Below are 17,558 nucleotides of genomic sequence, written 5' to 3' on the forward strand. Positions count from 1 at the left end.
CTGTAACTAGATCAGTCCCTCCACCAGTTGAGTCATCTCAATGTTCTCTCTCTTATCAGAGTTTGATTTCTTTGTTTGTTGTGTTATCTGTCCAGATTGTAGGCCAGTAAATTTTTCAGCAGCACCCTCAGCACCCATTGACTTCAGTGAGAGTTGAGTCTGCTCAGCATTTCACAGGACTGGACTACATACCTGTGACTAAATTTGCTAGATTGGAAGCTCCTTGAGGTAGGGGCATGGTTTTCTTTTATGTCTGTAATGGTCCATGCACATCTACGGTAGAGACAATAACAGTAAAAGGCAGGTCGGTAAGTCCCCTTCAGAGAGACTAGGAGTACAGCAAATCGGAACCCTGGTTCCTACCTCTTTGCTGAGTGAGCAGGTTTTTTTAACCTTCTTCACTCCAAGCTCTACCAGCTGATTCACTCCATCCAGTTGCCCTCATGTATCTTACCTTCAGCTGGAGGTGCAGGAGGGAGCTGACTCTTCTATAGCTGTGATCCATGCCATTGCATTGATTATTCACTGGGGTAGGAACCTCTCTTTGACACGTCTTTGTCCCTCTGGCCCAAGAATGACAGTTCTGGTTCTCTCTGGAATATATACTTCCCAGTTAGCAGCACAGCAAGAGCCTACTACCCCTCTTAATAGAGCTCTCTGAGAAAACCAATGACTTATTTGACTTTAAGTAGACTGCATTATTCCATTAAAAAGAGGTGACCTTTAAAATCTCCAAACCCGCATTTCTAATTTCTCTGCTTGTACTCATAACATCCAGTTCAGTTAAATTCAGTGATAACTTAGTGATTGGTTTGGATTGAATAATTTGTACTAAATGTTACAGTGAGTGTCATTGAAGGTTTCTAACCAGGTGCAACCACATGCATCCTCCTGGGCCATGCAAGCACAGAATGCTACAGATGCTCTTTAGTGCAGCAATCCTATTTATGGAAGGGAAAGGTTTGGTCCAATGAACAAAGGCAAAAAGAAGAAATAAAAGCTTGTTGCAGTGCTAGTCGGGCAAATGGAGAGCTCACGGAAATGAGCTCCGTACAACTTACCACCACAACTCTCTGCATGCTGGTCCTCTCTCCCTGCGGAGATCCATAACTCACCAGGTGTGTGGCTGCAGGGTGCAGCTCCCTACCCTTGCAAGCTGCTCCAGTGGGACTCTCTTGCGGTCATCTCAGTCGTGCTGGTAGTGGCATGGTGATCCCTTCAGCTGCCTGCTGGTGGTGGTAAAAATCCGCTGCCACCATATCTATCACGCTGAGTATGTTTCCCAGACCCGAAGAAGAGCTCGGTGTAAGCTTGAAAGCTTCTCTCTCTCTCACCAACAGAAGTTGGTCCAGTAAAAGATATTACCTCACCACCTTGTCTCTCTGATCGATAGGCCCATCCCAGGCTGACTATTTCCCCACCCTACATCAGGTTATTTTGGAATTACTCTCTGTTTTCCAGGTAGACATGTTTTCTTGGATTAGGTAGTATTTTTCACAGCTATATAGCCCCTCAGGCTCATGAAGTTTCAGGGACCAGCTAGCATTGAGGCAAATCTGAGCTGGATAGAACACACATAGAACACAGTTGCTGTGGGAGTACATTGCCCATCCCTCTCTTGCGGAGGAATGTACTTGATACATACTATGAGTCTCACAATAAAATCCACACGTTCTCTAATCCAGAGCCGTATTCTGTTAAAATGTCACCACTTCTGGTGATACTTGGTTTTATCCCTGATAAATATTGCAGATTATGAGCCTGATCCTGTAAATTTCTCAGCAACACCCTCCTCCCCCCATTGACTTCAATGAGAATTGGGGGTACTCATCATTTCATAAAAGGCACTCAGTATCTTGCAAGTCTGGATTCTATAATTTACCTTTCATAAAACAATCTGCACTTCCATGTGTGGCTGTTACTGGGTACTGGGTTTTTTTAAGCATATGGCTGTTCAGTCATATAGGAAACATGTAGGAAATAGGAATGCTGATGAATAACAGTTCAGATGTTTAACACGGTAGCTTGTAATATATCCCTAGAGAAGGCAGCTTCATTGTGGATTCACATACCTTTACATTCAAGTGAAGAATAATAAAATTGTCTTTAGGTTTCTTTTTATTTGGTGGTTGGTTGGGTTTTTTAAGGTAGTAGTTTGTGAGAATGAAAAATGAGCTGAAATGTATTCTGTGGGTCAGAAGGCAGAATCACATCTAGGGTACTCAGTTTCAGTTCATGATATCCACAGGAACACAACTGTATACAATTAAATGTGTCACAGTCTGGCCTTCTTCCTGAAGTCAATTAAAAAGTTCAGTATAACTGAATGGAGAGTATATATTCTAATATTTGAGGAAATCATGGTGTTTCCAAAATGTACAAAAGAAATGGGCACATGTAGGTAGAGCCTTTTAAAAACTTAAATTCCTTCAAAAGAATTTAGGCTATCCACTTAGCCTGTAGAGCAGAGTAGAAGCAAATACAGGCTATTAAATGACCTTAAATGTTATTAAAAACACAAGCTTCTTATTTCAACTGAGTACTAAATATCTCCTACATTTAGCTGCCTAATTTTGAAATAAGAAGGAACTGTACTCAAATACAAAGGACCTTTTTACATGAACCTCAGTAATTGATATCACAATTGTGACTATGTTGCTAGTTACTTAACCAATAGCTTTTTACTGTACATAGTAGGAGTATAAATATCTGCATAACATTAACTTATACATTAGTGACATAAATGCTTCCTGTCATTTAAATGGCATGTTCTTACATTTTACTGTATGGAACTGAGGGGCAGCCTGTGGAACTTTCTGATTGTGAAGAATCTTAAGGTTACATTGGCTTCAATGGGAATTGCACTTGATCTGAATTTGGCAACGAAGCACATCTGCATATATCAGTTTTGCCAACCCGCTTTCTGATATCCCCAGCCACGAGCAGGAATCCTCAACCAGTCAATTACAGCTAGAAGCTGGCTCCTTTGCATGGCCTGAGCAGCACACGGGCCAAATCACAATCAGAATCTTGCCTATAATATCTAATTCAAAACAGAATGGGCAAAATTTACCTTGAGGAGCCTGCCTTGGCCAAGACTTAATCCCATCAAGGAAAGTAAAAAACCTGAGCCCTCCTCAAAACTTTCCATCTCAGAATAAATCATGCTATGAAGTCAAAGATTGCTAAAATGGTATCTGTCATATCACAAAATGACATATTCTGGGATATCTTCAGATAACCAGGAAGTGCTGGATTTGATGAGTGGTGGGAGGGAATTTCTTTAGGTAGTTAGTTAAAACTTATTTCTGTGTTGAATGCTCCCCACAGGCTTCTCAGTGGGCACTGGGAAGGTCGCGGGTGGCAGATAAATAAAGCACTGGAATACAGGATTAACTTTATTATTATCCCTCAATATTAATACATCATGGGGGTTGTTTTTAAACAAATAGCCTTAAAACCATACAAGATATGTAAGCATAAAAAGAGGAAAGCTGCTGTCTAAAATTTGTCCCATGACTCACCAATAAATCCTGATCACAAGGTGACTCTGTAACTTTAGTAGTCAGGGATTTTATTAAACCCTCCACAGAATTCCTGCATTTTAGGTGCTCAAATGCTCTCATTCTCCTTTGACTGTCCTTAAAAGCCTTGCAAAGCCTAGGAGCATGCTCTTCTGGAGGTCACTGATCGTGATGTCTTGCACGTCTATTGTGTTCTTGAGTTGCTCATTCATATCCTTAGGGATGCTCCAAGTACCCCAGTAATCACTGGGATCATCTTTGTTTTAGTTTTCCATAATTATTCCACTTTATGGCAAAGTTCTGCATACTTCACTATATTCTCTTCTTGTTTATTTTTTTTTTATACTTCTGTCTGCTGGTATGGCGATATCAATTAATATGGTCACAATTGTCTTCTTTTCTACAACAACAATGTTCAACCTATTTGTCTGTGGCAATTGTTGAATCCCATAAAAACTTAGCCTGTTCATTATCTAGAGCATTTTCAATTCAGTGGTCATAATACCTCATACTGTGTTTGAGTTCATACTTGCTGTAGAGGCTCCAATACATACACTTGAGTTATGTCTACACTGCAATTGAAAACCCACGGCTGACCAGTGCCAGCTGACTCTAGCTAAGGGCTGTTTAAATGACATTCAGGTTCAGGCTGCAGCCTGAGCTCTGGGACCCTCTCACCTCACAGGGTTCTAGAGCTCAGGCTCCCCAAACGTCTACACTGCAATTAAACAGCCCCTTAGCCCATGAGCCTGAGTCAGCTGGCATAGGCCAGCTGCGGGATTTTAACCGCAGTGTAGACATACCATTGGTGACTTCATTGTGTTTGTTCAAACACTCTCTCCCAGACAGGCTCCCGCAAGTGTTCAACATGTGCTCCACTAGCTCTTGCTCTTTAGAACACATTCTGCAGTTTGGGGAGCAGTTCTATTAGTCAATTTTGTTTCAAATGTAATTAAGTCTTAAGGACCGCTCTTGTGCACTAATAATGAGGCGCTCTGTCTATTTTTTTTGAGGTGTCCTTCTATAGACCATGAGTTTGTTAATCTTCATTCACTAATGGGTTCAGTCTCTCTCCACCACTGTCTGTGCATTAATTTCTCTGTAAATCTTTCAAGTCCTTTGGCAATTTGATTTCTTCTTTCTTTTATGCTGTCTTGGGCTGGGATGCATACTCAGCAGTTGCATGTTATCATAACCAGATGATCTTTTACTCTGACTGACTCCTCATATATTTTGATGTTATATTCTTCATTGTCAATTGCTTCCTCCACAGAGAGCAGGCCTCTTCCTCCACCACATTGTCAGATGTACATCCTGTCCATGTCTTGATTCATATTCATTACTTTATGCTTTGCCAGGAGCTTTCTTGTTTGGATGACAAATTTTTTCTTCTCTTGATTCTCTTGATCACTTAGCAATGTATTGTCCACATATTAATGGCTTGGATCAAATTCTTAGAGTTGAGTTTTGTCCTCAGTGTAGTTTTTATTTGTCTGGCATATTCTTTCCTCACTTCTTCTTTGGCTTCCTTATGGTGTAACTCTAACAGTGCTCTGATTGCAAGGTGTTTGTAGGGGCCATGCTGAGAGATAGCTTAGATAGTACCTTTGTTAACTTGTATGCCATTCGATTGTACCCATTTGCCCCCTGTATGGACCCCAACACACATTTATGTAAGCCAACCCATAGCTTTATATCTTCACCAAACTATTCTACATAGGCCTTCACTTTCCTTTTCTGACCATCCATAGTTTCAGATCATCAATGTATAACAAATGGTTAACTGGTGGTGGTTGTTTGCTGTTATGATAACCATAATTTATCTCGTGGACCATCCATGTCTGCAGCAGCATTGCTACCACAAATGGCATAAGGAATTGTCTTGAAAAATTCCTCTTTTAATTTGGGCCTCATCAATGAGAGTCCCTTCCAGGTAGATTGAGTGTTCCAGTTAACCACAGATTGCTACAGACAGGAAATGGTCTTTGGATGAACTTTGTGCATTTTCAGTGTGTTGAGGATACATGAATGTGGGATGCGGTTATATGCTTTTCGGTAGCTATCTACATCATCTTTATTTTTTCTTGGTGGTTGGTTTTTTTTTTTTTTTTTTTTTTTTGGCATCTTCTGTGATCCCCCTGTTCAGCCTAAGGCAGTCTTTTGTCCCTTTCATGTTTACTGTACAGTCTTTTTGCTCAGGAGGCAGAATTCCATTGTGAGCTAGCACTATCCAGATCTTCTTTGCAAGAGATGCTGTTAGAAATTTCCACATATTTAGAAAATACTTGATTGGACTATAATTCATAGAATCACTGCAGCCTTCTTCTTTTTTTTTGTATGAGGATGATTCTCCCTCTCACCATCTATCTTGGACATTCATTCTTCAAACATTTATTAAGTTGTTCAAGTAAACAACCATAGAGGCATAGAGATAGGCATTTTAGCCAGAATCCATGCACCCCATCTGGTCCGGATGCTTTCCAATTTTTCATTCCTGTCGGAACCTCATCTACTTCTTTCTTTGAAGTCCACTGTCTGGTTATGTTGTACATCCTCAGACCAGATTTCTTTCCAGGAGCACTGAAACTCTTCCACATTATTTATTGACTTTCTATTTTTTCCTATTCTGCTTTTAACATTGATCTGATCAAAGAATCTCTTAGGGTCTCTCGTGAAAGGTCTTTTCTCTTGATATTGACAGCATCACGCTAAATATCTTTCAAGCCTATGACTCAGTGTGATCAGCTTGTTTACATTGTTCCTTTACCACTCTCACATCTCTTTTATTCAGCGGATATTTCATCTCCAGGGCCTTTCACTTCTGTTTTCTCTTCAAATGATTTTTCTCAAATTCATCCAGTAGACTGATATCAGCGTAAAAGCTTAATCTTCTGGTCTACCCTTTATTTCCATGGATGGGGTGGAATATTTGGAGTTTTCTGGTGGTTCATTCATCAGGCTTGATGTTAAGACAATGAGATGCTAGTGTTGCTGTAGCATACATTTAACTAGCAAATACTCGTTGGTCTTACAGCTTCCTTGAGTGCTTCATTCAATTTTTGTACTACATCATTGGGTCTTTGCTGGCCTACAAATTTCATACATGGTAGAATTGGTTGGTGATCAATGTCTCTTAATTCTGTATGATCTCAAGCAACAAATCATTCATATTTTCCAAACTTTCTTCAGGTGAGGTTTCACTCATATTTGTCCTCAATATTTCCTCAGTCATTTGTGGCTCCTGTTTATCCTGTATCATTGCTTCTGTCAATATGTTTTCATGTGGTTCAACACCACTGATCTCTCCTTTCATGCTTTCAAGTTCCAATTGTGTAAATTCTTTTCTTTGGAATAAAGCTCTCAGTTATCTAGCAAAGTCTATGCTTGGTCACTTCTTTCTGCATGTTGATGTTGTTTCTGTCCTTCCAGTGTTGGAGCATTCATTTCCTCCAGCCTCTCTCTCCTGGTTTTGTCAAAATTCAGCGTTGGGTCACTTCTTGATTTGTGCTACGAGGCCATTTCACTCTTTTGTTGACAATGATCTCTGGTTTTCTCAGGTTGCTTGGACAGTTGCATGATACTGACATCGGGTTGACACAGCACACCCTGCAGAGCAAGTTGCCTGCAGTATAGCTAAGGTCTTCTTAGGCTAGGTCTACACTACATGGGAGGAGGTCGACCTAAGATACGAAGTTGCGTATTTTAGGTCGACTTACCTGGCTGTGAGGAGAGCGGCGAGTTGACCGCTGCTGCTCCGCCATCGACTCCGCTTTCGTCTCTTGCCGCGATGGATTTCTGGAGTCGACGGCAGAGCGATCAGGGATCGATTTTATCGCATCTTCACTAGACGCAATAAGTCGATCCCCAATAGATGGATTGCTACCCACCGATCCGGTGGGTAGTGAAAACGTGCCCTGTGACTCCCTTTATGCCATTCAGAATAGTTACCAATTTGCCTGTATTCTCCATATTGTGTTGGGTTGGCAGGCTATACCCAAGTGTATGCCAAGCCAGTATTTGTAGGTCTCGGAGGTGGATTGTTATTACTATTGGTTTCATTGTTTTCACTTTAACCTTGCAATTCACTTTAAAGGTCTGGAGATAAAAACTGGACACCCTATTACAGATAAGGGCATATTGTTGTTTGGCATACTGACAGGATTGCCTATTGCTGTGCCCACTGTTAGCAGAAAGAGCAAGCCTGGAGATAGTTCCCATTGGAGTGATGGGGTTACTCAGAGCAGGGCACGAAGGAGGCAGCTGAGATCAGTTCCTGGGAAAGGGATAGTGTAGGAAAGTGTCAACCAGGAATAAAAGAAAGGAGGTCCCCCTCGCTGCCCCCAAATTTGTGTTTATTTTTTGTGTATTCCAGAATGAGTTTCCTGAAAAGCTCACCCATGTACAAAGGGGCAATACTCACAAAGGGTTCCAAAATGAGAGATCAGACCAAAAAGTGATGCTAGTTTTAAAAATATTTTGTTTTTTTTTTTAAGCCAAACTTATGATTTTCAAAAATCTGTTTTATGAATTTGTGAGATTAGCAATACTGTAATTAGCATATTTTCTATATAATTTCCCCATCCCTTTTTAGGACCTGATCCAATGCCCATTGAACCAAGTCCTTAAACCATCAGTACAATATCCTTGCCCTTTTTCAAAACTGAGTTTCATCAGCTATCATCCCCCTAAGTCTTTAAATCCACCTGGAATGCCCCCAGGGTTACTAATCAAAAAAAGTAAGTATCATCAGCAAACTTCACCAACTTGCTGTCCACTTCTTCTCCAAATGATTAATTAGTATGTTAAATAATACTGGTCCTGTTACTGATCCCTGGGACGCTTCCTTATTAACATGCATTCCTAATGCTATTTGCTTACTGTTGTATAACCTGTCCTTATCTAAGTGCTTGACTACTCTTTTTTTAGTGAAACTCTCAATCAGTCTGCCCTGTACTGAAGTGGGGCTCACCAGTCAGTAAATCCCCAAATCTCCATTCATTCCTTTTGTCAAAAAATAAATAAAATAAAATAAAATAAAATAAAGGTACCACATTAGGGTTTCCAGTCTTCAGGGACAACTGCTCAACAGGATTGATTGTAGCTCCATTATCTTACACTTACTTTCTTTCAGAACCTTCAGATGAATACTATCAGAAACCTGATAGTAGGTTTCTCAAATTGCTCCATAAATTCCTCCTTGGATAATTCAGTTTCTGTAAAGGCCATACTCTGATTTCCCATGAAAAGAACCTTTGGAATATGAATTTTCCCTTCTTTTTCTACAGTGATAGCTGGCTGATGCAAAAAAACAAAATAGTCTTCTTCCTTTTTTAATTGCCTCATTTGCCCATTGGTAATTCTGGTGGCTGACAGTCACATTCAGGCCTGGTCTACATTTAAAATTTAGGTTGATTTAGCTACATTGGTCATGGGTATGAAAAATCCACACCCCTGGCAGATCTAGTTATGCTGTCCTAACCCCCATTGTAGATGCAGGTAGGTCAATAGAAGAGTGCTTCTGTTGATCTAGCTACTATCATTCCGGGAGGTGGTGTTACTACAGCAACAGAAAGAATTCCTTCTATCAGTGTAGATCTACACCACTGAGTTATGACAACATAGCGATGGAACTATAACTATGACAGTATAGTCCCCATAATGTAGGTGTACCCTCAGCCTTTCGCATCTGATAGAAAATCATGGGCTCCATGACTTACATGACCAGTGTGGGAAAGCTCAAGTGGTCAGGTTCTGCTCTCACTTGCACAAGTTTTAAACTGGTGTCCATGGGAGCAGAATTAGGTCCAGAATTTTTCAGATTATTCTGCCTTGTTTTTTCTCTGTGAAGTATAATCCTTTCTGAATGGGAGAATAAAGTTCAATGCATCTAGGAATGTATTATTTCTGCAGTGTGATCTAAATTTTTCCTAGTAGAGTGTTTCAGAATGTTGGTTACCTAGCTGATGTAGGATCCTAAATTCCACTTGACTTTCAATGAGACTTAGGCTCCTAATTACCTGTGTCACTTAAGTTACTTAGGCACTTTTAAAATTTTACATGTGAAAATAGGCCAAACATAGGTTGATTTAAAAAAAAAATTAAATGAATCAGGTCTTTTCGTATCCGACCTGTTTGGGAGAGTTTTGGAAAAGACCAGCATTTTACTCAGAGAATGAATACATAGGGTAGGTAGGTTATTCAGTGGCCTTTTGATTACAGTAATTTACTCTCCCCTAAAAAGAGAATCATAATTATAGAATCATAGAAATGAAGGGATGGAAGGGACCTTGAGTCGAGCGCCCTGCACAGGACCTAGTATACCAAACCATCCCTGACAGGTGCTTGTCTAGCCCATTCTTTGAAACCTCCAGTGATGGAGATTCCATAATCTTGGAAGCCTGTTCCAGTGCTCAACTATCATTATAGTCGGAAAGCTTTTCCTAATATCTAACCTAAACCTTCCTTGCTGAAGGTTAAGCCCATTACTTCTTGTCCTATCTTCCATGGACCTGGAGAACAATTGATCCCCGTCCTCTTTGTAACAGACCTTAATATATTTGGAGATTGTTATCAGGTCCCCCCTCAGTCTTCTTTTCTCAAGATTAAACATGCCCAGTGTTTTTAACCTTTCCTCATAGGTCAGGTTTTCTAGACCTTTTATCATTTTTGTTGCTGTCTTCTGGACTCTCTCCAGTTTGTCCACATCTTTCCTAATGTGTGGCACTCAGAACTAAATACAATACTGCAACTGAGGCCTCACCAGGCCTCACACAAATTGTATAAGCATACTCCATTATCCAAGTCATCAATGAAAATATTGATTAGTACCAGACCCAGGGCAGACCCAGCAGGACTCCACTAGATACATCCTCTTAGTTTGACAATGAACCATTTGAAAGACTGTGCCTAAAGAGTAGTTATCAATCAGTTTTGAACCTACCTAATAATAATTTCATCTAGATCACATTTACCTAGTCTGCTTGTGAGACTATCGCGTGGGACTGTGTCAAAAGCCTTACTAAAATTAAGGCCTTGTCTATACTATGGGCTAAATCGGCGCCACTGCAATTGATGCAGTGGCATTGATTTAGCAGGTCTAGTGAAGACATGATAAGTTGATGGGAGAGCACTCTTTTGTCTACTTAATTAATCCACCTCAGCAAGAGGTGGAAGCTATGTCGACGGGAGAGAGTCTCCCATTGACATAGAACTGGGTAGACACCGCTTTAAGTCAATGTACGTTACATTGACTTAAGTTATATTATTTACATAACTTAACTAGCATAATTTACATCGACTTAGAGTGCTAGTGTAGGTTAGGCCTAAGATATATCATGCCCACAACTTACCCACTAGGTCAAAGTTGGATGCCTGGAGTTAGGCTCATAAATCCATATTTAGACATCTAAATATAAAGGTCTGGTTTTGAGAGATATTGAGAACTCTCAACTCTCACTGACTTCAGTGGAATCTGAAAATGCCCAGCACCTCTCAGGATAAGGCCACTTAGATTTAAGTTCCCAACTTTGAAAATGTTTGCCAATATTATTAAATGCATCATGAGAATTAGTTACTGTTGTGCTGCTTCCTGAGTCCCATTGCAGTCTTTGTCAGAAGAGGTAATTAACTGTGTTCCATTTTCTTTCCTTAGTCATAAGTAAGGGCCAGATTTTCGAAAGAGCTCCGTGCCAGACGTTAAAGTGCTGAACGCCCACAATTGAGGCCAGATTTTCCAAAGGTCGCTCCCAGCAAATGCCACTGTGACTCTTATGGCCAGATTTTGAAATGAGTTCTTCACTCATCATGCAAAGCTCTTTTGAAAATCTGACTGCTTATTTAGGTGCCTATGTGGGAGCTGAATTTTTCTGAAAATCTGGCCCTAATTATGGGAGCTAACCCTTTCTGAAAATTCTGAACAAAGAATGCAACATTTGCATTTCATGCCTGGTATGTTTTGCGAATTCCAATGGTATATGGCCCTGTATGTTTACTTGTAAATCCCACATTCTACCCTTTTCATAAGAAAAGAAAAAGAAAGCAGTTTTCTATCTAAAAAGGCTATATTTAAATAAAGATAATGTTTTAGCCTTCTCAATTCCAACTTTATTAATAACCTTTAGGGAAAGGGAGGAATTGTGAACTAGTAGGAACAGGGAAAATGGAAAACTGTGAAAAGACCGGAAAATTGTATACCAATCAATTCCGGTTAAATAGATTTTAGTGGCCCATGGTCAATTAAGGTCTGGAGGCTAAAAGTGGAAAAAGCCTTCCACAATTCTGGCTTGTAGTACACACGGAAAAGAACTCTGTATCCACAAGCACAGCCAAACTCTTTGGCTTGTTCCCAGAACACATAACAGTGCTGTCTGTTTTTTTTGGTTTCTGTCGGGGGACAGAGTGGGAAAAATTACTTTGCAAAGTTCTTAGTTGCAAATGGTTCAGAACTGCCCTAAGGATAATCCTCAGGGTTGTGCCTAGATGCTATTTTAAAGCAGCTCAGGTTCATTGTCATTTTGAGATAGTTTATTATGTGTAATACTTTTATCAGAGACAGTACTGTCCAGTGATTCTTTGGTTGCAGAATATGGGTAGCATTTTATCTCTACTACTGAGTTATATATTGTACATTAAATAAAATATTTATGTTCAAATTTAACGTATGATTTTGGGTAGAATATTTTGTCATCTTTCCAAATAACAATTTCTAAAGAATAAATTATAAAAAAAAAAACAATAAATAAACCCCAACTTATGGTCATGTGAACTGTACTACTCCAGAGAAATTAGACATTTGAACTTATCAGTGAATTCTTCATTTTGTTGCCACTTCTTGGGAGCTTTATTTAAACTACTTAAATTGGCATTACTTTTCCAAACAGCTTTGTAAAACTTGCAATTTAAATCAGATTCTGGACCTGGAATAACATTTTCATATGTGCCTAAGTCCCATTTTCAGAAGTGACTGAGACACTCATGAGCCCAAGTCCCTTTGAAAGTCAGAGCCCAAAAATTGTAGGCTGCATTTGTGGATGTGGTGATAAGATATGCATGTTATGTAATGTGTTTGCATAGTGATGTACATGTGTCAAGGATATGTGTCAAGTTCAGTACTCAAAGTAACAGTTTAAAAGATTTCATGTCCTTGTTCAGTTTCAATTATTTTAATTGTAGGTGTTTTTGAAAAGTAAGTCTGTACATGTAGCTGCTATCACCAATTACTGTTCAAACAGTGCATTATGTTGTTCTGCTGTTACTCAAGAACAATGGTGCAAGTAGAAATCATTTCTTGTCAGTACGCTGCACTCATGGGAGGGACACAAAGTGGGGGCACATGACCTCCGCATGTGACTCCTCCATGCCTTGCTCCCAGCCCGGGCCCTAGCGCTCTCCCCGTCCCCGTCCCATGATCCACATCCATCCCATGTTACCTGGAGTGTGTGGGGGGGGAGGGAGCTGTCTTCCTCCTGCTGCGCCAGAGACTTCCGCTGTACAGACCCCAGGCAGGAGGACTCAGGAGATGCAGCTGTCTGGAAAGGCTGGGGGCTGGGCTGGGCGATACAGCTGCACTGGAGGAGCTGCCAGAGTTCTGCTCCTTTCCTCGCTGTGGTTCCCAGCCCTGCCCCACCAGCCCTGTCCTCCAGCAGGGCTGCTGTATAGACAAAAGAGATGCAGCTCCATGGAAGGGCAGGGGATGGGGCTGGGAGCAGGCTCATCCTCTGTCTTTCTGGTACGCCATACCAGTTATAAATATCTTACCGGTACGGCATATCAGACCATACCACTGTACTTGCACCACTGCTCAAGAGTCAATTTTGGTTATTAACAGAGCTGAGTGAAACTGGGAAAGAGGGGCAAAAAATGAAATTCACAGATATGAGTGCTGTATTTTTATTATAGTTCCATATGATATTTGTCCCTCCAAAAAAAACAGGGTTTTATTTTTTCAAAATATGAGGGATTGAAAATTATTCACAGTGAAGCATGTAAAACTCAAGAAGTTGCTTAAGCAAATCTCTTACCCAGCCTGCTATACATTTCCCCTATCTGTAAAATGAAAGCAATGATATTTACTGTAGATGAAGTCTGAAAATATACAGGATTTAAGATGTTTTCATCCCCAGAAAGATAGGTATGTAATTAATATTAGCCTCATTTTCAGAAAAGGTGCGACTAGATCAGAGGGTCCTGTGGTCTAGTGGATTAGGCCTTAGTGGCAATCAGAAGACCTAGGTATTAATCCTGACCTGTGACTTTGGGCAAATCAGTTAACCACTGTAAACCTTAGTTTTTCCATCTGTAAAATGACATTGGTGGTATTTATCTGCTTGATAGTTAGGGATCATGCAGCAGAATCTGTGTGGGTAGACCTTCCTGTCAGTGCAGAGTCCCATTGGCTTCAAGAGTCTGCTCACATGAATTGGGGCCTACATAAGGGGTCTTTTGTTGGTCTGATTAACTTCAGTGGGAGCAGGACTGGGCCTTAAATAATATTGGTGAAGTTTATATAAGTGTGAAGTATTAAGACAAGCAGAGGTGGAATAAAAACCTGGGAAATCCTAGTTCCCCGCCCTCTGCTTAATCCACTAGACCATGTGGCTTTGAGGAGTAGTGTACAACCTGGTCCTCCTGTTGGCTTTTACAGAATTCCTGAGTTTGAATTTGCAAGGTAAAGTGGCTTTTCACAGCCTTCTGAAAGTGAAAAACATTTAGTGTTGGCTCTTGTCGCATTTCATAAAAGCGCTCTAATTTCACAGAAGTTTCACAATCTCAATCTAGTCAGTCTCTCTCTCTCTCTCTCTCTCACACACACACACACACACACACACACACACACACACGCGCGAACAAAGCTACAATGACAAATATTTTGCTCAGTTCTAGTTCAGTACTAATGTATTTAATATCAAGGAATTTCATCATTAGAGGAAATGTGACTGGTCTGTTTTCTCAGAATTGATCATGTGCAGATAACTGGAATAAAACACTAGGACCAAACTTGTGTGTTCCCGTAATTCTCTGGTAGTACAGAGGAAAATAACAATATTTAAACTCTATATTTTACTGTAATTTTTAGGCAGCAAACCAACAACCAGACTTCTCCTGCAGAGCCTGATTTTCTTGACAAACAAACGAAAAAGGTACTATTAAGTTCAGATTCAAATTCCTGAGTCCACAGTTCTGCTTGGCATAGCCATCTAAACATGAAACTTAGTGATGTTTTGAAGTCTTTGAGACAAAAGCCTGCTTGCTAAGAACTTTAGTTCTGTAGAAAGACAGGGAGGTACGGTGAATAAGAGAATCAAAAGGCTGGAAATTTGCTGCTGAGAATAAATGCTAGCTACTCCCTGAGGTGATTTGTCTGTGCACTTCACTTTCTACAGATGTTAGTCTCTTTTTTAGTAAGGACCTGAGGTTCTTTGGTAGCACTTTGATATCCTGCTCGAATTCAATATGTGAAATGGAGGAGTCGCTCTGTGACTTGGAGCACAGCATAGTCTTTGAAGTCTGATCCAATTTTTGCTGCTTACCATTTGATGTTGAAAGGATGAAATGAAGAAAATGTACAGTTTTTGCCAGTAACTCTGCTGAGCATATGTAAGATTAAAAAACCAAAATCCCTTGGATGATGTACTTAGAAATGTTAAGCAGATTAATACCTTCCTATAGCCTTTTTCTAAAGATACAAATTAACTATGAGAGGAAATCAGCATACAGTGCATGCTGTGATTAACTGCATGAGTATGGGGTAAATAAATTAGAGGGGGAAAATATACAAATGTTTATGACACAGGTGCTTAGTCACCGTGGCTAAAAGCCACAAAAATCTCGTGTGACTTCAATCTAGCATTAGACATTTTACAATGAAGCATACAAAATATACATTTGTTTTCTGTTAGATTGTGGTTAAAAGTTGACTTCATTGAGTGGAATACTTATACTATTTTATGTTTCTGAAACATTGTTCCTTATTCAAAAAGGATTCGGATGAGATTCCCACATCTCAGTTTCTTCTAAAGCATTCACTGCAAATGAATGATTCACAGCCTATAAGCCAATCCCTTGCACTTGCAAATCAACGATTATCAAGTTCCCCGGGATCCCCTAAAAAACAAGGTAAGAAATATATTAAAGTAATGAAGATTTTTTTTAATATTTATAAGATACATGTTGTCTGCATGTAAGTTTATATATTGATGAGTTCTTTTAACTGTCCCTTGGAAGACAGGAAACATACCGTAAGTAACTATTTATTTAATATTTGCTATCTGAAAATGTGCAATTTATTTGAAATTACATTGTCAAATGCACTTAAGTACAATATGGAGACAGAAGTATGGTGTGATAACATTCTGTTAAGAACATGAGCCATGATCATCACTCCATGAAAACACCTTTTTAATGTAACAAAATTGGCATCAGAGAACTCTACCTCTCCCTCTGGCTGCAAGCATCACAAACTGGAAGTTATGAAACCTCTTATGTCTGGCAGAATGAAAGACAACTGATTTGTTTGCATTCAGAGAGGTTCATTCTGCAACACAGTGAAGCCTACAACAATGCTAAAATCTATCCAATGTGATTCTTACTCTATTTGATAACTATACCTTCTTGTCTTGGTTGGCGATTTCTTTTATCAATTTAAAAATATAAAATGAAGCACCCCGGGCTGTTTTAACAGGTCCATGTTTCCAGTCTTCCAGGAAATCAATATCAGAAATTGTTACTTATCAAAATGCTTGTCTCCATTGTTGTCATGGAGCTGTATTTGCAGATCACTGAATGCAGGGTTCAATATGGGGCCATGAATTATTACCCACAGTTCAAGATAGAAAAGGTTGATAGTTTGATATCTTTTATCAGACCCAAAATTTAAATGCTAATACACAAGCTTTCAGGCCATTCCTGAAAATGAGGTAGGGTTGCCAAGTGTCCGATTTTAGACCAGACCGGTCAAAAAGGGAAGCTGGCAGCATCACTAAAAGTCCTGTTTCCTGCAGTAACCAGCCTCTGCCATCAGGGGGTGGGAAGATCAGCAGCTGCTGCAGGAGCCTGACGGACAGAATTGGCTGGCTCCCGGAACAAGCTCCGAAGTAGGTACCAGCACCATCTGGGGTGGTAACCTGTTTCCCTCTCCCCCCACCCCGCTATACCCTGATTTCCCCGGCCCCTTGCTCCAGGAGCAGGAAACGTTCCCCCCCCACCCACGCTGAGCCCCAATTAGGGTGACCAGATGTCCTGATTTTATAGGGACAGCCCCAATTTTTGGGTCTTTTTCTTATACAGGCTCCTATTACCTCCCAACCCATCCCGATTTTTCACACTTGCTGTCTGGTCACCCTAGCCCCAATTTCCCCTTCCCAGCCCCTCACTGCAGGGAATGACCCCTGCCATGCCCCGCTGTGCACCAATTGGGCAGGTTCTGCATCAGTTCCTCCCAGCCCGGCTCTGCAGGCAGCAGGTGAGTCCCGGGGGTGGGGGAGCGACTGATAGGGGAGGACAGGTGGGGTAGGGGCGTGGCCTCAGAGGAAGAGGCGGGGCAAGGGTATTTGGTTCAGGGATTAGAAAGTTCACAACCCTAAAATGAGGGTTTTCTGTCCTGAGCTCTTTATATATGCTAATTAATCTGATTGTGCAATTAAATGTACCATAGTATTACTATTGTACACTTTCCCTACAGGGCCAATAATACTACAATAATTTTTCTGCACACTTAGGCCCTGATCCTGCCAACTCACATGTGCATAATGTTTACACTGAGGTCAATGAAGCTATTCACATATATAATTAAGAAGATGCATAGATGTTGGCAGGATCAGGTCCTTAGTGTGCAGAAAAATTATTGTAGTATTATTGGCCCTGTAGGGAAAGTGTACAATAGTAATACTATGGTACATTTAATTGCACAATCAGATTAATTAGCATATATAAAGAGCTCAGGACAGAAAACCCTCATTTTAGGGTTGTGAACTTTCTAATCCCTGAACCAAATACCCTTGCCCCGCCTCTTCCTCTGAGGCCACGCCCCTACCCCAC

At 40.5% G+C, this 17,558-nt stretch overlaps 1 protein-coding gene across 1 annotated transcript in view; it reads left to right on the plus strand.

The window, feature by feature from the left end:
- Positions 1-17,558, plus strand: part of MYO3B (myosin IIIB) — a 319,441-nt gene that overhangs the window by 230,730 nt on the left and 71,153 nt on the right. The window contains exons 30-31 of the mRNA XM_034786511.1: positions 14,599-14,662; positions 15,503-15,638. Coding sequence (XP_034642402.1) covers positions 14,599-14,662; positions 15,503-15,638 — 200 coding nt within the window. The remainder of the gene's footprint in view (positions 1-14,598; positions 14,663-15,502; positions 15,639-17,558) is intronic.

The sequence above is a fragment of the Trachemys scripta genome, chromosome 11 (assembly GCF_013100865.1).
Source record: "Trachemys scripta elegans isolate TJP31775 chromosome 11, CAS_Tse_1.0, whole genome shotgun sequence".
NCBI classification, from domain to species: domain Eukaryota; kingdom Metazoa; phylum Chordata; order Testudines; family Emydidae; genus Trachemys; species Trachemys scripta.